The sequence below is a fragment of the Callionymus lyra genome, chromosome 14, assembly GCF_982586985.1.
Source record: "Callionymus lyra chromosome 14, fCalLyr1.hap1.1, whole genome shotgun sequence".
Classification (NCBI taxonomy): Eukaryota; Metazoa; Chordata; class Actinopteri; order Syngnathiformes; family Callionymidae; genus Callionymus; species Callionymus lyra.
Window position 1 is genome coordinate 5,021,608 of NC_141831.1, and position 16,741 is coordinate 5,038,348.

Sequence of the window (16,741 nt, forward strand, 5' to 3'; positions counted from 1 at the left end):
TTGCTAGATCTGTCTGTTGCTAGATCTCTTTGTTGATAGATCTCTCTGTTGCTAGATCTGTCTGTTGCTAGATCTCTTTGTTGATAGATCTCTCTGTTGATAGATCTCTCTGTTGATAGATCTCTATGTTGCTAGATCTGTCTGTTGATAGATCTCTCTGTTGATAGATCTCTCTGTTGCTAGATCTCTCTGTTGCTAGATCTCTCTGTTGATAGATCTCTCTGTTGCTAGATCTCTCTGTTGCTAGATCTCTCTGTTGCTAGATCTCTCTGTTGATAGATCTCTCTGTTGATAGATCTCTCTGTTGCTAGATCTGTCTGTTGATAGATCTCTCTGTTGATAGATCTCTCTGTTGCTAGATCTCTCTGTTGCTAGATCTCTCTGTTGATAGATCTCTCTGTTGCTAGATCTCTCTGTTGATAGATCGCTCTGTTGATAGATCTCTCTTTTGCTAGATCTCTCTGTTGATAGATCTCTCTTTTGCTAGATCTCTCTGTTGCTAGATCTCTCTGTTGATAGATCTCTCTGTTGATAGATCTCTCTGTTGATAGATCTCTCTTTTGCTAGATCTCTCTGTTGCTAGATCTCTCTGTTGATAGATCTCTCTGTTGATAGATCTCTCTGTTAATAGATCTCTCTGTTGATAGATCTCTCTGTTAATAGATCTCTCTGTTGCTAGATCTCTCTTTTGCTAGCGCCGTGTTCAAGTAAGTTTGTCTCTGACTTCTGCATAATTGACTAAACCATCATTTTTGTTAAACTCATCCATGTCTGTCCTTCATCTTCCACTAGAGACTGAGTCGCTTCACTGGAACAAAACCTCCACAAACATGAGTCGGAAAATCAACCAATTTGATGATTTTCATCTTAATATCTTAAAAATGAAATTCTGCAGATATTCCTTATTAAGTATTTTAACAGATATTTAGAGGAATTTCTCTCTTCACACTCATAACGACAATTTAAACACACAAAATAATTGTTATGTAGATTAACAGAGAAAAAAATAAATAAAATATTTAGTTTTTTCATTTTAAACATTTGTCATTTGTTTAATTTTATTCACTGATCTTTATATATATATATATATTTATATTGAACATATCTGTTGTTTTCCATTCCTTTTATTATTTTGTTCATTTATCAAAGTTCATTTTTCTATTGTATATTTTTTATATATTCATATATTAACGTATGTATATTTTTTTCTTTTCTAAATGATATTTGTATTGTTGTCCAGCAACTGCACTTTGACAATAAACACATTATATTCTATTCTTAAATGTTATTTTTATGCAACACACAGTTTTTTTAGACTTTGAAATAAAAGTTTTAAAGTTCCTTTTTATATGTAGTTATTGAAACAGTGAAGACATTCATTATTAGATACAAAGACACATTTAAAGCCTAAATATTAAGAATTTAAAACTGATTTTGGATTTAAAACTGGATGATTAACATTCATAAAATAAACATATAAAGATAATAGTTGTTAATATTGTGTTTTATTTCTTGTGTAAAGACACAATTGATTATTAATTTAAATGTAAAAAACAGTGACTTCATGTTTAAATTGTAACAAGTGTCTGTGAAGTTCTTCTGACACTCGAGTCTCTGATGATTGACAGGAGCTCAGGTGTTGTCAATTCCATTGACGAGCCGAGGACCAATCAGGAGGCTCGCTGAGACTCGTCCAGGAAGTGAAAGCCGAGCGTGAAGCTCCGGCGTCTCCAGACTCTCTCAGCTCCAACACCAGCTCCAACACCAGCTCCAACACCAACACCAACACCAGCACCAGCACCAGCACCAGCTCCAGCCACCATCATGCCGTCTGCCGGTCTCCAGATCTTCGGGGTGTTCCTGAGCGCCGTGGGCTTCCTGGGCGCCATCATCACGTGCGCTCTGCCCATGTGGAAGGTGTCGGCGTTCATCGGGAACAACATCGTGACGGCTCAGACCTACTGGGAAGGTCTGTGGATGACCTGTGTGAAGCAGAGCACCGGGCAGATGCAGTGCAAGGTCTACGACTCCATGCTGGCTCTTCCTCGAGACCTGCAGGCCGCCCGGGCCCTCACCATCATCTCCATCCTGCTGGTGCTCATGGGAATGTTCCTGGCCTTCGCCGGAGGGAAGTGCACCAACTGCATGGAGGACGGGATGGCCAAGAGCAGGGTGGCCCTGGTGGCCGGAGTCTTCCTGGTGGTGGGAGGCGTTCTGTGTCTGATCCCCGTGTCCTGGTCTGCACACGAGGTCATCAGGAACTTCTACAACCCCATCCTCGGCGACGCTCAGAGGAGGGAGCTGGGCGCCTGCTTGTTCATCGGCTGGGGGTCTGCAGGACTCCTGGTGGTGGGAGGAGGTCTTCTCTGCTGCCAGTGCCGGAGGAACAAGGACGACAGATATTCCGCCAAATACTCGGCTCCACGCTCGGCAGCCAGTGAGCGCGCTTACGTCTGACCTTTTATTTAACCTGCTTTTAACGCTTTATTAAAGTTTTTAACTCATTTTAACACGTCTCTGTTTATTGTGGTGCAATAGCTATGCTAGGTTGCTAACATGGGAAGCTAGTTTTTAAATGTTGCAACTTGAAGGGTCTAAATCTAAATATCCAGACTAAAATGGTTAGCATAGCTTTAACTTTGTTCATGTCCAACACTTTCATGTTTATCTTAAAGTTTTTGACTGTTTTTAATGTATTGAAGTTTTTAACTCTAGCACCGTCTTTGGATCTCAATAGCTATGCTAGCTGAATATTGGTAACATGGGTAGCTACTTAACAGTTTTAAATGTAAACCAGTGTGAACTACTGCAGAAGCAATAACCTGGTTTAAGTTAAACTAGTTGTGAAGCAGGCTAATGGATAGCTAGCTGTTAGCAGTAGCATAGAAATGCTACTTGGACTTCAAGCTACATTAACTTCAATTAACACTTGATCCAAACAAAAATGGAGGCTTCAGTTAAAAGGTCAACATGCCTTTAATTTGTTTTGTTTGACAATTTCATAATCACTGACATTGTATTTAAATTAGACTTTTTTTTTGATTTTTATCAAAACTGATCTTTAAAAAATACAGACAATGGAATCCCCAAATGAAAAATTTTATTAGAAAAAACTGGTCAACTGTTTTTTAAGGGTCAACATTGTAAATTAAACGTTGCGCTAGACACTTGCTTCCATTGAAACCAAGACATAAAACAACATGGTGGCTTCAGTTGCTAAAAAGGTAGCTTGACTTTTGTATGAAAACAACACGTTCTCTTTTTAGTCATTTGACCGCTTTTAAGATTTTATTAAAGTTTTTAATTCATTTTAAACCTTGTCTGGTCCTGGTCTTTCAAAAGCTATGCTACTGTAATGTGGCTAACATGTGAAGCTAGTTTCTTAAACGGGCAAAAATCTAGATCAAGTTACATCAGGTGTCAAAATGTTAGCTAGCGGTTAGCATTAGCTCAGAAATGCTACATGGAGTTCAAGAGAAGTTTACTTGCATTAAAACTAGTTAAATTTTCTTTTACAAATGTTTAGCTTGAGTTGATCTTTCCTGTTTGAAATACTTTCATCAAATCTTATCCTTCAACAACATTTAAAAGCTCAACTTTCACTTAAATCTGCTCATTTACAACCATTGAAAAAAGGCAAAAAAGTAAATTTCAACAGTTTGAATGCGTCCTTCAGCACGAACGTCAACTCTGTGGAGATCTTCTAGGAACCAGAGCCGCTTGATAATCCTGCAGTAAAACACTTGAGGGTCCATCGCTCTCACGGAGGTTCATAGTTTACGAGTGACTGAAGAGATTTGTTGCTTCACCAGTTACTTCACGAGTGTTTGTACAAGAACTTCTGGAAACCTTTGAGTGAATAAGAGCTTTTTCTGTTGTCGTTTCAGTTTCGACAGGAATTTAACCTTTTTCTCGTCACTTCATGAAGTTTGATTTGACATTAGTGGACGTTTATTTTTAATAAAACTAAACTGTAACAGGTGTGTTTGTGTTGTGCGTTCATTATTATTTTGATTTATCTTAATAATGGTTGACTTTGACACCTTGTATTTAAACTAACATCTTCTTTTTTGGTCACAAAAACATGAATCATCATCTGTTAAACTTGCTTTTACCAATTTAAAAATCTCACTCCTTCAAAATAAATAAGTTTAAACTAGTATTTAAAGAAGTGCTTCATTTAGATTTGAATTTAAAAGAAAAATAAGCTTTTACTTTATGAACTTTTATTCCAACATTGAAAATAACATTTAAAACGAGGATTTTAAGCATTTATTGATTTAATTATAATACATTCATTTTAAAATGGCTTTTATTGAAAGATTTATTTATTGTTATTTAATAATTAAATAACAATAAATACATTTTGTAATTCCAATACAATAATTAAAGAATGTTTTAGACTCAATATATATATTTTTATTTGTAGTCTTTTTTAATTCAATATAAAAATGTTGGTATTTTTACAATCATTTTTTTTATTGAATAAGTACTTTTTTATTGATACAAAAATAGTTAAGAAGTATTTTTAATTGAATTCAATTCGTTTAGAAGTAGTTTTTTAGGTGAAGTAGTTGTTTAATTAAAATAAACATAGTTTAAAAGTAGTCTTTATTGATATAATAATAGTTTAGAAGTATTTTTTTTAATTATACACAATAGTTTAGAAGTATTTTCTTAATTGAAATAAAAATAGATAAGTAGATTTTTAATTGAATTCAAATCGTTTAGAACAATTTTTTTAAATTGAAATAAAAATAGTTTAGAAGTAGTTTTTTAATTGAAATAAAAATAGTTTAGAAGTAGTTTTTTAATTTAAATAAAAATAGTTTAGAAGTATTTTTTTTAATTATACACAATAGACTATAAGTATTATCTTAATTTAAATAAAAATAGATAAGGAGATTTTTAATTGAATTCAAATAGTTTAGAAGTAGTTTTTTAATTGAAATAAAAATAGTTTAGAAGTATTTTTTTTAAATTATTCACAATAGACTATAAGTATTATCTTAATTTAAATAAAAATAGATAAGTCGATTTTTAATTGAATTCAAATCGTTTAGAAGTAGTTTTTTAATTGAAATAAAAATAGTTTAAAAGTAGTCTTTATTGATATAATAATAGTTTAGAAGTAGTTTTTTTTAATTATACACAATAGTTTATAAGTATTTTCTTAATTGAAATAAAAATAGATAAGTAGATTTTTAATTGAATTCAAATCGTTTAGAACAATTTTTTTAAATTGAAATAAAAATAGTTTAGAAGTAGTTTTTTAATTGAAATAAAAATAGTTAAGAAGTATTTTTTTTAATTATACACAATAGACTATAAGTATTTTCTTAATTGAAAAAAAATAGATAAGTCGATTTTTAATTGAATTCAAATCGTTTAGAAGTAGTTTTTTAATTGAAATAAAAATATTTCAGAAGTATGTTTTTAATTAAAATAAACATAATTTAAAAGTAGTCTTTATTGATACAATAATAGTTTAGAAGTAGTTTTTGTTTTTAAAACAATAACAGAGTCACCAGACATTACCAACAGAGCCCAGAGCTACTGGATCAAACTTCCAGCCAATCATGCGACGAGCAGACGATCATGTGACGAGCGAGCGGCTCTGTGCTCGACTGTATTAGTCTGGAAAGATGGAACTATTGTACAAACACTTTTACGTTGAATCTAAAAGACCCTGAATAAAGAAAGATTGAATCTAGAAAATGTATTTTTGATTTGACTTGAGGTTCTTTCATATGATTTCACAGGTTCTTTGACGACACAAAGACTTGAAACTTCATTGAATCTTTCTCGAACCGTGTTGTTTCTTTGAGTGACAGTTGTCTGCGGATGGACCGGTTCGGCGACGGGGAATCCGGACAAGCGAGAAACCTGATCCGCAATCTTTCAGTCCCAACCCTCGTCCCTCCTGCGACTCACAACACTCGACTCCCGAGGTTTTTTCTTCTCCTCCAGAACATGGGCTGGACTCCGATCGTGGGGATCTCCTTGGCCACGCTGGGCTTCCTGGGCACCATCCTGGTGTGCGCCCTGCCCGCCTGGAAGGTGACGGCGTTCATCGGCGCCAACATCGTGACGGCCCAGGTCTTCTGGGAGGGTCTGTGGATGAACTGCGTGATCCAGAGCACGGGCCACTCGCAGTGCAAGGCCTACGACTCGCTGCTGGCTCTGCCTCAGGAGCTGCAGGCCTCGCGGGCGCTGGTCTGCGTCTCCATCGGGGTCGGCGTCGTCGCCATCGGGCTGGCGGTGGTCGGGGGCCGATGCACCAACTTCCTGCGGCGCGAGGGCCGCACCAAGGCGCAGATCGGGCTGTCGGCCGGCGTGGCGTTCGTGGCGGCGGGGCTGCTGCTCATCGTGCCGGTCAGCTGGTCGGCTCACAGCATCATCAGCGGCTTCTACAACCCGCTGCCCACGGAGGAGCGGCGCGGCGAGCTGGGGGCCTCCATCTACGTGGGCTGGACCTCCGGGGCCCTCCTGGTCCTGGGCGGGGGAGTCCTGTGCAGCAGCTACAGATGCTGAGCAACAGCAAGAGACTCCGAACGTGAAGTAGAGACGATGGAATATATAAATATTAACATTTCAACTTTTTTTTCTATCGAAACCTTGTTTTGTTTTTTCGCAAACATTTTATTTTTGTAATTAAATATTTTCTATATTCAATGTTCAGCATTAATTATAGTTTTTTTTTACCCAGTTTGAGAATTAAATTCCAATAATTAAAATTTATTGAAGAAGACTTTGAACCTGTGGATTAGGATTAAAAATAACTGGATTAGAAATGAACTTTATAAAAGAAAATTGAATGATTTAATTTAACATTTAAACTTAATTTGTTCTATTGAAACCTTGTTTTTTTCTCGCAAACATTTAATTTTTGTAATTAAATATTTTCTATATTCAATGTTCAGCATTAATTATAGTTTTTTTTACCCAGTTTGAGAATTAAATTCCAATAATTAAAAGTTATTGAAGAAGACTTTGAACCTGTGGATTAGGATTAAAAATAACTGGATTAGAAATTAACTTTATAAAAGAAAATTGAATGATTTAATTTAACATTTAAACTTAATTTGTTTTATTGAAACCTTGTTTTTTGTTTCACAAACATTGAGTTTTTGTAATTAAATATTCTCTATATTCAAAGAAGAAAAATGTTCAACATGAATTATAATTTTTACCCATTTTGAGAATTACATTCCAATAATTAAAAGTTATTGAATAACTTTGAACCTGTTGAGGATTAAAAATAACTGGATTAGAAATTAACTTTATGGAAAAAAATCAAAAATATTGAATGATTTAATTTAACATTTAAACCTAATTTGTTCTATTGAAATGTTTTTTTCAATTAAACATTGGTTTAATACTTTTGTAATATAATACTTTTGATAATAATTAGAACTATTTCATGTATTAAATAGGTTTAATTTTCTTTCATTTGATAAAAATAATTTTTATAAATTGAATTTTTAAATTAATCATTCTTTACACGTAAAGTTTGATTTTCTTATTCCAATAATACAAGAAAAAATTCAATATTTTTCATCGAAGAAGACTTTGAACGTGTTTAGGGTCAAAATGATGTGATTTTTATTACAATATAATTGAATTTATTTGCACTATTTTTGCCAACGAATCCTGAGACTCGTGACGATCGAAGTACTTCTTAGTTTTTCTTGTGAAAATCAAACGATTTTTGAAATCCAACAAATGTGACGACGATTAAATGAAGTAGTTGAAGATGTATTTGTACAACAGGGTACTAATAAAGTTGTGTATTTTTGTACAAATTGATCCTTGTTGAATTACTTTGGTCATTTTAAAACAAGCTAAAAGTGGCAAATTTGTCAATTTTGTGGGTAAAAAGTCATATCTTTAAAAAAAAAAAAGGTGTTCAAAGAGGAAACTTTTACTAGAATTTATTTTTATTTTTACTTTGAAACCAAACAAAAAAAAAAGAAGAAAATATAACCTCATGTGGAAATAAATGTGTGGATTAAATGAAATTAAAAGCAAAAGTCTTAATAATTCAGCATTTATTTAGTCTTGAAGTTGATGTTTTTTATATTATAGTGAAAATTGTAAAGTAAAAACAGTTTTTAAGACTTTTATTCTTAATAAAGTGAAAGTGGAGTGCAAATAGTTTATACAAAGTTTTTAATTAAATAAAAATAGTTTTGAAGTATAAACAATTTAGAATCTCTTTTTCAAAGTTTTACTTCAATTAAATTGAAATAAAAATGTTTTTTTTTAATTGAAAAAAATAGTGTTGACTTAAAATAGTTTTGAAATCGTTTTTTTCATTAAAGCAACTTTTTTTAAATTGAATATTATTTTGTTTTAAAGCACCTTTTTTCACTTTTGGTGAAGGTTCTTGAAACATGGACGACCAACCTTTCATCAAACCTTTCATCACTGGATCTGAACGGCTGGTGTTTGTTGTCAGAGAAAAGAATAAACAGACATACGTTAGCAAACGTTTGTCGAAGGTTTTAATCTCTTCCGTCTTTATCTCATGATATTATTTATCTTGGACAAGATCTCAATGAAAATATACTCATAACAACACTAACTGTTGGTTGATCTACACAGTTGGGGTTTGTCTTGAGTTTGAATTGCATGATAGCTTAGCATTGAGTAGTACCCTAGCATTGCATGATAGCTTAACGTTGAGTATTAGCCTAGCATTGCATGATAGCTTAGCATTGAGTAGTAGCCTAGCATTGCATGATATCTTAAAATTGAGTAGTAGCCTAGATTTGCATGATAGCTTAGCACTGAGTAGTAGCCTAGCATTGCATGCTAGCTTAGCATTGAGTAGTAGCATAGCATTGCATGATAGCTGAGCATTGAGTAGTAGCCTAGCATTACATGCTAGCTTAGCATTGAGTAGTAGCATAGCATTGCATGATAGCTTAGCATTGAGTAGTAGCCTAACATTGCATGATAGCTTAGCACTGAGTAGTAGCCTAGCATTGCATGATAGCTTAGCATTGAGTAGTAGCCTAGAATTGAGTAGTAACCTAGCATTGCATGATAGCTTAGCATTGAGAAGTAGCATAGCATTGCATGATAGCTTAGCATTGAGTAGGAGCCTAGCATTGCATGATAGCTTAGCACTATAAGGTAGCATATAATATTAAAAAGTATTTACACACCTTATCTCAATTGTTTTAATGTGTTCACTATAAAAAAAATCGGTTTAGCTAACTTTTTTGCACAAATATATAAATGTAGGAACATGCTTTAGACCTCATAGCTTAGCATTGCATGTTAGGTTAGCAATCCATAGTAGCTTAGCATTGCATAGTAGTATATCATCACAATTTAGCTTGGCATTGTATAGTAGCTAAGCGTTGGATGGTAGCTTTGCATTGCATCGTAGCATTTCATTGCACCTAAGCTTAACATTAAATGTTAGCATAGCATTGTTTTGTAGCTTAGTGTTTTTTTGGTAGCTAAACATTGTATGTTAGCATAGCATTTCATGCTAGCTTAGCATTGCAATTTAGCTTAGCATTGCATTGTAGCTTAGCATTGCATTGTAATTTAGCATTGCATGGTAGATGAGCATTGTATTGTAGCATAGCATTGCAATTTAGCTTAGCATTGCATGGTAGATGAGCATTGTATTGTAGCATAGCATTGCAATTTAGCTTAGCATTTTATAGTAACTTAGCACTGCATGATAGCTGGGCATACACTGAAAGAAGATAGCATGCTAATAGCATTAGCCAGGTGTTTCACGTGAGTAAAGTGATTGTGTTTGAGTAAATTAACAAACATTTCTGTAAAAAAAACAACAACCAAAGAGCCAAATAAACACAGACAACCTTGATTCTGCTCAAAACTACCACTAGGAGTCCTCGAGTACAACTTTAGATACTCCTGCAACACAATCTTCTACGTTGTGTTTCTATTCACAGAAGTATCAGTTGTGTTTTTGTTCTTGAGTTTCATGTGAAATGTTTTGTTGATCACGTATGATTTGAATTCCTGTTGAACCGGTTTGACGTCAGAAGTTATTGTTGCACTTTTTTTTTATACAAGAGATTATTTTAGACTTTAAATAATCGTCGTCGAGACGCTTGAGAGTCTTTTTTGTTTTTTATTGCTTTGTTTTAGGTTAACAAACATGTTCGGCGCCTTCCAGTGAAATAGTGTCAGTCAAACCAGTTCTTGTGTACAATAGCCGTGTTCTGTGCGTTTAGACACACAACGGATTGTGTTACTGGCAGATGTTCTTCTTTTCATGGCTGATCAGGTCGTTTTTCATTTTTACTCTTTTGTGTGAAAACTTCTTTTAAAAGAACAAACTATGTTTGTTTGTGTTGACAGTAAAATTAAATAGAATAAATGAAATAAACAAGTATATATAATGAGAGATGAATCGAATACAATAAGATAAAAGAAGATACTTTTACATTGACGTGAGAAAACAAGTATAAAATAAAGTTAAATAATTCATTAGTATTAAAAAATAAAATAAAATAATTGTGCAGTAAATACAGTGTAAAAATATGAATAATTTAATAAAATCAAACTAAATTAAATTAAATTAGAGACTTTTACATAAGAATTAGCAAATAAAATGAAAATGTAATAAAAGTAGACAATTAAACGAGATACAATAAAATACCAAATTAATTACACAGTAAATAAAGCATTTAAAACGAATTATTCAATAAAATAGAATTAAATACAATAAAATTAAATTAAAGGACTTAAAATTCCGCATGAAAAATATGAATAACTGAATAAAATTAATTAATAAAATAAAATAAAATAAGAGACTTTTACATTAAGGTGATCATATAAAATTAATAATTCAATACAATTAAATAATTAAATTAAATACAATAAAATAAAATAATTGTTAATTAAAGTGATCATATAAAATGAATAACTCAACACAATTAAATGATTAAATTAAATACAATAATTGTTAATTAAAGTGATCATATAAAATGAATAATTCAACACAATTAAATGATTAAATTAAATACAATAATTGTTAATTAAAGTGATCATATAAAATGAATAACTCAACACAATTAAATGATTAAATTAAATACAATAATTGTTCATTAAAGTGATCATATAAAATTAATAACTCAACACAATTAAATGATTAAATTAAATACAATAATTGTTAATTAAAGTGATTATATAAATAGAATAACTCAACACAATTAAATGATTAAATTAAATACAATAATTGTTCATTAAAGTGATCATATAAAATGAATAACTCAACACAATTAAATGATTAAATTAAATACAATAATTGTTCATTAAAGTGATCATATAAAATTAATAACTCAACACAATTAAATAATTAAATACAATAAAATAAAATAATTTGTGATCATAAAGAAAAAATATGAATAAAATAACACAAGATATTTAAAGTATAATACAATAAAATTAGAGAGGCACACATTTAACTGAGAATAAACAAATGAATACTTAAAATAAAATGTAATAAAATAAGAGAACCGTACATTAAAGTGAGCCTATAAGATCATAATTACATCAAATTATATTATAAAAGAAGGTTAAATACAATACAAAAGTCATTAATAGTTATTTTAAGTATTGATCAGTGATAACAAAAAAAAAACTAACTGGACTATAAATATAATAAAGGGATAAACGGACTATGTTGTGGTGAATTATTGCTGAAGATCAAACTAAAAAAAACCTGCAGCGTCACGTGACTCGAGCTCATGAATCACGTCTATTGTTTTCTCCCATCAATCCATTTTTCTGGGTCAGACAACAAGAGTCCAGTCGCTCGTCCTGCCAACGGTTTCGGCACAAACATAATGAGGGGCCGGACGGTGATGTCACGTCGTCACGGCAACATCCTGTCTTCCTCCGCCTCTTCTTCCCCTAAAGAGAAGGTGTGGCGCGTCTGCACCTGCAGTAGCCGCTCAGGTAGTCGCTCAGGTAGTCGCTCAGGTGAGCCAGGAGGCAGAGAGAAGAGGAGGAGAGAGTGAGGAGGAGGAGAGACATGGAGGTCTGACCGTCGACATTCCAGCAGCAGAAATGTGACAAGGGTTCGGGTCGAGACCAGATCCAGCGACCGTCCAGGACCAAAAACCGACACTTCCGCGCCGCCATGGCGTCTCTGGGGATGCAGATGCTCGCCAGCGCCCTCTGCCTGCTGGGCTGGTTCGGCGTCCTCGTCTGCTGCATCCTGCCCATGTGGCGGGTCACCGCCTTCGTGGGCAGCACCATCGTCACCTCGCAGAAGATCTGGGAGGGCATCTGGATGACCTGCGTGGCCCAGAGCACGGGCCAGATCCAGTGCAAACCCTACGACTCCATGCTGGCCCTGGGGTCCGACCTGCAGGCGGCCCGCGCCCTCACCGTCCTCGCCATCGTCACGGGCGCCGCCGGCCTGGTCATGGCCTTCATCGGGGGGAAGTGCACCCGCTTCATGGACGGCGAGGGGGCCGCGGCCAAGGGGAAGGTGGCGGTGGCGGCGGGGGCGGTGCTGATCGCCACGGGGGTCCTGTGCCTGATCCCCACCTCCTGGGCCGCCAGCGCCGTGGTCAGGAAGTTCTACAGCGCCTCCATCGACGCCCAGAGGAGGGAGCTGGGAGCGTGCCTCTACATCGGCTGGGGGGCGTCCATCCTGCTCATCCTGGGGGGCGGCCTGTTCATCAACTCCGCGTGCCCCCTGAAAGCCCAGGACCAGGACAAGAGCCCGTCCGTGCGCTACCTGGTGGTCCGCTCGTCCGACGGCTCCACTCCTGGTCGCGGCAGGACGCCGGCCGGAGCCCGACCGCCGGCGGTGGGTCCGGTCCGGGCCCGGAGCCAGGACCCGGTCTCCAAGAGACCCCCGTGGGAGGACCAGCCGGACCTCGGGCAGGACTCGGAGAACTCTTGGTCCCACAAGTCCCAGATGAAGAGGCCGGAGTCGGTGAAGTCCGAGGCGAGCGAGCCCCTCTCCACCAAGTCCCAGCTGCAGCGGGCGGACCAGGAGAGGGACCAGGACAAGGATCCGGGTCGGAGCGAGAGCGAGGACGCCTCGTCCAACCCGACCAGGACATACATTTGACACAAACAGACTCTTGCGAGTGAAGGACGAGCTAGTGGCTACACTTTAAACAAACGAAGGAATCTTTAATGAAGTTGAAATCTCTCTGCACTGAACTGTACTCTGTGATCCACTGTAACCATGAATGTCACTTTAAACTGTTTTTTATTTGGAATAAACAAACGTGATTCGACTCGAGAACATGTTGAATTCTTGTCACACGTGTGACCCTCGAGATTCTCGACGAACTACTTCCTCTTCCTGCGACTCACCGGACAAACGGGTTCGACAGAGACTCGAGCCACAGAGACGTCGTCCGATTGTTTGCTAAAGGGTTCGAGTGGAGTTTCTGTCGTTTGAATATTCAAACGACAGTCGTTATCCTGACGGTGTTTTGTTACTGGAATACTATCAAGCGTGTGTGGCAGTTTCAACTTCATTTACATGAACACGTCAATATTTACACTTTGAAAATAACAACACGTGCTTCAATCATTTGAATAATCTGTCGATGTATAACGACGTTAAAATACCACTGATGCGTGTGTTGAACAGAATAGTACTGGACGAGTATTTAAAGTTGTGACGTCAAGAGGAGAAAAAGTTCTCAAGAATCATTTGTTTTGATTCACTGAGTCGAGGACGGACACGACGATACTGACGAATATTGTTGACTTGTGTAGTCACAACAGTTGTGTGAACATTGTTGACTTGTGTAGTCACAACAGTTGTGTGAACTTTGTTGACTTGTGTAGTCACAACAGTTGTGTGAACATTGTTGACTTGTGTAGTCACCTAAGTTGTGTTATGAACATTGTTGACTTGTGTAGTCACAACAGTTGTGTGAACATTGTTGACTTGTGTAGTCACCACAGTTGTGTGAACATTGTTGACTTGTGTAGTCACAACAGTTGTGTGAACATTGTTGACTTGTGTAGTCACAACAGTTGTGTGAACATTGTTGACTAGTGTAGTCACAACAGTTGTGTGAACATTGTTGACTTGTGTAGTCACAACAGTGGTTTGTGAAAAATAACACTTGTGTCTTGTTGTGAAAATGTATTTCAAATGATTAATACTTACTTAATGCATGTTTCACTGCAGGCGTTAATATAAATTTATACTTTAATGTTTACCTTCAAGATTATGAACAATTTGTCCAACAAATTAACACATATTTGTTCAAAATTAAGAATTTAAAGATTGTATGTACTATGAAGTCATATATACATTTAAATTATTACAGAGGTTTAGGTCATACATATATTAGGTTTATTATGAATTTAAGTCATGTTTGTTACTTGATAAATATTACTAACACCCTGTTGCTTTTTTTCTGTATTAAAAACATAAGAAAAGAAGGAAAGTGTAAACTATAATTTAAACTTGATAGCTAATTAAGCTAGCTGATAACAGTGCTAGCTAAGCTAGATGATAAAAGTGCTAGTTAAGCTAGCTGATAACAGTTCTAGTTAAGCTAGCTGATAACAGTGCTATCTTAGCTAGATGATAAAAGTGCTAGTTAAGCTAGCTGATAACAGTGCTATCTTAGCTAGATGATAAAAGTGCTAGCTAAGCTAGCTGATAACAGTGCTATCTTAGCTAGATGATAAAAGTGCTAGTTAAGCTAGCTGATAACAGTTCTAGTTAAGCTAGCTGATAACAGTGCTAGCTGAGCTAGATGATAAAAGTGCTAGTTAAGCTAGCTGATAACAGTTCTAGTTAAGCTAGCTGATAACAGTGCTATCTTAGCTAGATGATAAAAGTGCTAGTTAAGCTAGCTGATAACAGTGCTATCTTAGCTAGATGATAAAAGTGCTAGTTAAGCTAGCTGATAACAGTGCTATCTTAGCTAGATGATAAACGTGCTAGTTAAGCTAGCTGATAACAGTACTATCTTAGCTAGATGACAAAAGTGCTAGTTAAGCTAGCTGATAACAGTGCTAGCTTAGCTAGATGATACAAGTGCTAGTTAAGCTAGCTGATAACAGTTCTAGTTAAGCTAGCTGATAACAGTGCTATCATAGCTAGATGATAAAAGTGCTAGTTAAGCTAGCTGATAACAGTGCTATCTTAGCTAGATGATAAAAGTGCTAGTTAAGCTAGCTGATAACAGTGCTATCTTAGCTAGATGATAAACGTGCTAGTTAAGCTAGCTGATAACAGTACTATCTTAGCTAGATGACAAAAGTGCTAGTTAAGCTAGCTGATAACAGTGCTAGCTTAGCTAGATGATAAAAGTGCTAGTTAAGCTAGCTGATAACAGTTCTAGTTAAGCTAGCTGATAACAGTGCTATCTTAGCTAGATGATAAAAGTGCTAGTTAAGCTAGCTGATAACAGTGCTATCATAGCTAGATGATAAAAGTGCTAGTTAAGCTAGCTGATAACAGTTCTAGTTAAGCTAGCTGATAACAGTGCTATCTTAGCTAGATGATAACAGTGCTAGTTAAGCTAGCTGATAACAGTGCTAGTTTACCTAGCTGATAACAGTGCTAGTTTAGCTAGCTGATAACAGTTCTAGCTAAAGTCAGAAACTTATCGCCTCGTAACAATTTTCAGTGAACAATAAGGAAAAAGAAGCATCAAACAAAAGTAATGGTCATGCTAACAGATCAAAGTCAGACCAAAAGAGCAGTGTTAACATTTATTGAATTCATTGGATTAATCTGCTAAATAAACACCATTGTGCTGTTGTTGCTGGTGTGTTTTAAACAACTGTCGCTGGTGTGTTGTCAACAACTGTTGCTGGTATGTTTTCAACAACTGTTGCTGGTATGTTTTCAACAGCTGTTGCTGGTGTGTTTTAAACAAATGTCGCTGGTGTGTTGTCAACAACTGTTGCTGGTATGTTTTCAACAACTGTTGCTGGTGTGTTGTCAACAACTGTTGCTGGTATGTTTTCAACAACTGTTGCTGGTGTGTTTCCAACAACTGTCGCTGGTGTGTTTTCAACAACTGTCGCTGGTGTGTTTTCAACAACTGTCGCTGGTATGTCTTCAACAACTGTTGCTGGTGTGTTTTCAACAACTGTCACTCGTGTGTTTTCAACAACTGTTGCTGGTGTGTTTTCACAACTGTTGCTGGTGTGTTTTCAACAACTGTCGCTGGTGTGTTTTCAACAACTGTTGCTGGTGTGTTTTCAACAACTGTCGCTGGTGTGTTTTAAACATCTGTCGCTGGTGTGTTTTAAACAACTGTCGCTGGTGTGTTTTCAACAACTGTTGCTGGTGTGTTTTCAACAACTGTCGCTGGTGTGTTTTAAACATCTGTCGCTGGTGTGTTTTCAACAACTGTTGCTGGTGTGTTTTCAACAACTGTTGCTGGTGTGTTTTCAACATCTGTCGCTGGTGTGTTTTCAACAACTGTTGCTGGTGTGTTTTCAACAACTGTTGCTGGTGTGTTTTCAACAACTGTCGCTGGTGTGTTTTAAACATCTGTCGCTGGTGTGTTTTAAACAACTGTCGCTGGTGTGTTTTCAACAACTGTTGCTGGTGTGATTTAAACAACTGTTGCTGGTGTGTTTTCAACAACTGTCGCTGGTGTGTTTTCAACAACTGTTGCTGCTATGTTTTCAACAACTGTTGCTGCTATGTTTTCAACAACTGTTGCTGGTGTGTTATCAACAACTGTTGCTGGTGTGTTTTTAACAACTGTTGCTGGTATGTTATCAACAACTG

At 36.1% G+C, this 16,741-nt stretch overlaps 3 protein-coding genes across 3 annotated transcripts; all 3 read left to right on the forward strand.

Annotated features, from left to right (window-relative positions):
- The first annotated feature begins 1,824 nt into the window (after nucleotides 1–1,824).
- On the forward strand, nucleotides 1,825–2,457 carry LOC148065783 (claudin-like protein ZF-A89). Its single transcript, XM_087806813.1, has one exon. The coding sequence runs from the start codon at nucleotides 1,825–1,827 to the stop codon at nucleotides 2,455–2,457; it is 633 nt and encodes a 210-aa protein (XP_087662939.1).
- A 3,450-nt stretch (nucleotides 2,458–5,907) lies between these two features.
- LOC148065784 (claudin-4-like) lies at nucleotides 5,908–7,809 on the forward strand. Its single transcript, XM_087807285.1, has one exon. It carries the CDS (start codon nucleotides 5,974–5,976, stop codon nucleotides 6,532–6,534), a length of 561 nt encoding a protein of 186 aa, XP_087663411.1. The 5' UTR covers nucleotides 5,908–5,973; the 3' UTR covers nucleotides 6,535–7,809.
- Nucleotides 7,810–11,956: 4,147 nt separating this feature from the next.
- LOC148065785 (claudin-4-like) lies at nucleotides 11,957–13,256 on the forward strand. The gene has a single exon (XM_087807219.1). It carries the CDS (start codon nucleotides 12,140–12,142, stop codon nucleotides 13,082–13,084), a length of 945 nt encoding a protein of 314 aa, XP_087663345.1. The 5' UTR covers nucleotides 11,957–12,139; the 3' UTR covers nucleotides 13,085–13,256.
- Nucleotides 13,257–16,741: the final 3,485 nt, after the last annotated feature.

What these genes read in the sequence shown, in the direction of transcription:
- LOC148065783 (XM_087806813.1), top strand. Translation starts at nt 1,825, where the DNA reads ATGCCGTCTGCCGGTCTCCAGATCTTCGGGGTGTTCCTGAGCGCCGTG.
- LOC148065784 (XM_087807285.1), top strand. Translation starts at nt 5,974, where the DNA reads ATGGGCTGGACTCCGATCGTGGGGATCTCCTTGGCCACGCTGGGCTTC.
- LOC148065785 (XM_087807219.1), top strand. Translation starts at nt 12,140, where the DNA reads ATGGCGTCTCTGGGGATGCAGATGCTCGCCAGCGCCCTCTGCCTGCTG.